A 3,213-nucleotide genomic window follows, 5' to 3' on the forward strand; every position below is an offset into this window, starting at 1 on the left:
ATCTGGCCCCAGTATGAATGACAAATAGAATGTTTTGACTATTTTCTGAGCCATTACTAGTTTATTTTTAGTATCTTGGCTAAAGTTCACTTGGCATGTTGTGGTAGGATAGTGACCAGCAGGTTAGGAACAGTTGTTTGGCAGTTTTCAGTGTTTCCTTAGGAATGCCACATTTATAAAACACTCATGCCAGTTTTACTCCTGTGTGTTCTGGGATGAAGCACCCTTGGTGTGTTCCTTTAACGTTTTGATTGCTCATTGATTAGAGCAGGTGCTAATGACACGGAGGTTGTGGGTTCAGTCCCCATATGGGCCATTCATTAGAGCTGGGCTCAAGGACCCTTGTGTGTCTCTTCCAATTCAGAATAATCTCTGATCTAGTGTAGGCCAGCCCATAAGTGAATTTATTCTTAAGCAAATATTTTTGCCTCACTGTCTTGAAATAGCATGGAAAAAACCCTCTTTAACTTTCAGGGAGGGATTTCAGTGTTGGCATTTCTGGTACTTATTATCTGTTCACTGTACATAAACACTTTAAAAAAAATTTATGGGAAGTTTTTCTCTTGTGGTGAGGAAAGTGCCTTGGAGCTTTGCAGAGGGGTAGGCGAGTCACGAGGCAGCTGAGGGATGTGCCCAAGGCCAGAGAGGAAGCTCTGGGTAGAGCTGGGTTTGATTTGTGTTGCACAAGTTCGGTGCTGCTGCAGCTGCCCCACAGCTTTTCCTCTGAATGGAACTTCAGGAAATAGAAGAGTTACTGTAGAAGAAAGGAATGTTCACCCGCTACTAATGATAAAGAAATGCATTTAATTGATATGAAGGTAATTGTTCTGCTGTAATGCAGATCTTGTTGTACAACAGGAGTGATACTCCTGTATCTGTGCTTATAGAATCAGACTGCCTGCATTGGAACAGACCTTAAAAATGGTTTGGTTTCAAACCCCTGCCATGAACAGGGACACCTTCCTCTACACCAGGTTGATCAGTCATTAAAATAAACTTTCCTGCCAAGAACAGTGTATCTTGTCAGTTTAAAAGATATTTTTCATCGAGACAACTGTATTTCCCAAAAAACTTCTGAACTTGCCCTTCCCACCTCTTCCACTCCCATGCTAACCAATATGGGATCTTATTTAAGTAGAAGTTTTGGGGAGTTGGAGATTCAGATATTGGGTGGGAAGGCTGTCTCACGGTGGATTGTGGATGTGACACAGTGCAAAGGCATGGAGTGAGAAGTGTGTGGTGGGTGTGGGACTACTTGCTATGATATTTCCAGAGCTCCCATTTAACTGTTTCAGCTCATGTGGATGTTCTGGAGGTAGTGGCAAGGATAGAAGACTGTCCTCAGCAAACATTTAGGATTTCATCTTTCTACTATAAGAGCATGTACTCATACAGGTTATGTGTTACCTTTGAGATTATTTTGTACGCATATGGAAGGGAAAATGTTTGGAGTTCTTGTCTGCTTTAGAATAAATCTTCTTAGTATTTGGTACTCCATGAGGTAGTAATGTGAGACACATATAATTAGGCTGAAATATTTGTACAAAAAAGAGATTATTTTCATCTGAATGTAAGTTATAGTGGAATATAGAATTTAAGGGTTCTTTGGTTCTGCAGTTGTCTTATTGACTACAACATTTTTCATTGCTTGAGTGTAAGAAGCTATGTTGTACAAAACCAAAAATGTGAGTAAAACCATCTTAAACTAAGGATACCTTCAGGATTGAGGGAGGTACTTTTCTTTGAAAGCACAGTTTAAAACCTTTAATCATAATCTTAACACTTTAAAATGCGTCCAAGTTGTGCAGCTAGAGTGTGTGGGGAGGGTTCTTCTGTGGTGCATCATCTCTTAGCAGTTAAACTACGGTTTAGTGCTGAAAAGTCTTTTTTATAATTGCCTAGAAACATGGTCAGTTTCGTAGAGCAGGCCAGGCATTACTACGTCTTCCATATGTTGGTTTCACTTCTGAAAGCCTACACAACTGTGCTCCACATACAGTGCTAATTTGGTTTCGTTCGGTACTCCGACTCATATATCCTCTACAAGATCTGGGCTTCAGTCCCTTTTAAATTAATTAGTGCTTGCATTGCAGTTGTAAAGGTTAACACAAATGCTAAATGTTAGTGATCTGTATTACACCCTGTATTGATTGGAAGGATGCAGTAAGCTCTTGCCAACTGTTCTCCACCTCTCTTGGTTTACTGCAGAAATCCTGTAGCCTTGTCATCCATTTGCCTGCTGTTCATGGTTCTTTGCATACAACTTTATGAATCTAAATTTTCCCAAGCAATTTATGATTGTAATTAATGAAGACATTGTTTCTTTTCTCTTAAGAATGTCAAGCTGTCAGCTGAAGTAGAACCATTTATTCCTCAGAAGAAGGGTCCAGAAACACTAATGATCCCAATGGCGCTTCCTAACGACAGTGGAGGAATTAATGGCATGGAACCAACTCCAATCCCTAGCTACCTGATCACTTGCTATCCATTTGTACAGGAAAATCAATCCAGCAGGTAATAAGTGGTTGTGATCTTCATGGAAGATGATCTGGTTTTAAATGGGTTTGAACTTGTAGGCTTGAGAGGAGTCAGTGATTGTGGGCTGTATATTAAGGTTTTTGTTCACCATATTTAACCTTTCATGTATGAGGAGAAAGTTTCTCTGCCTTCAGTCTTTTACCTGTATTCTTCCCTTTGCTTTTCTCCTGTCATATTCTTTGTTGCTTTTTTTTTTCCTGGCTATGAAGATCTGGTACAAATCCCTCCCAAAGTCATCTGCTGTGCTTTTGGATAGTCTAAGGGCAGTCGGGAGGGGTTTTTTGTCTGAATCTCTGAATGAAGCCAAGCTTTGGGTGTCCAGTTTAGGTCCTGCCATGGTGAAACATGGCCTGGTGCCATGTAGCTGATTCAGTATTATGTGTAACTGTATCCAGTTTTCTTCACATAATTAGTGAAGAATATGTTGAGTTTAGGAACTTATTATAATAGAACTGTTATTTTTGAAGGGATGATTAAGGCCTGAATTTTCTTTTTCTTTTTGTCTTTTTTTTTTTTAATAGGCAATTTCCATTGTATAACAATGACATCAGATGGCAACAACCCAGCCCAAATCCTGCAGGACCATACCTTGCTTATCCTATAATATCTGCGCAGCCACCTGTTTCTACAGAATATACTTACTACCAGCTGATGCCAGCACCCTGTGCTCAGGTC

The 3,213-nt window shown here is 39.9% G+C and overlaps 1 protein-coding gene across 1 annotated transcript in view; it reads left to right on the plus strand.

Annotated features, from left to right (window-relative positions):
* The window catches only part of SECISBP2L (SECIS binding protein 2 like), a 21,298-nt gene that overhangs the window by 254 nt on the left and 17,831 nt on the right, over positions 1-3,213 (plus strand). The window contains 2 exon segments of the mRNA XM_031055898.1: positions 2,336-2,514; positions 3,060-3,211. Of these exon segments, the coding sequence (XP_030911758.1) occupies positions 2,336-2,514; positions 3,060-3,211 (331 nt within the window).

The sequence above is a fragment of the Geospiza fortis genome, unplaced genomic scaffold (assembly GCF_000277835.1).
Source record: "Geospiza fortis unplaced genomic scaffold, GeoFor_1.0 scaffold171, whole genome shotgun sequence".
In the NCBI taxonomy this organism is placed as follows: domain Eukaryota; kingdom Metazoa; phylum Chordata; class Aves; order Passeriformes; family Thraupidae; genus Geospiza; species Geospiza fortis.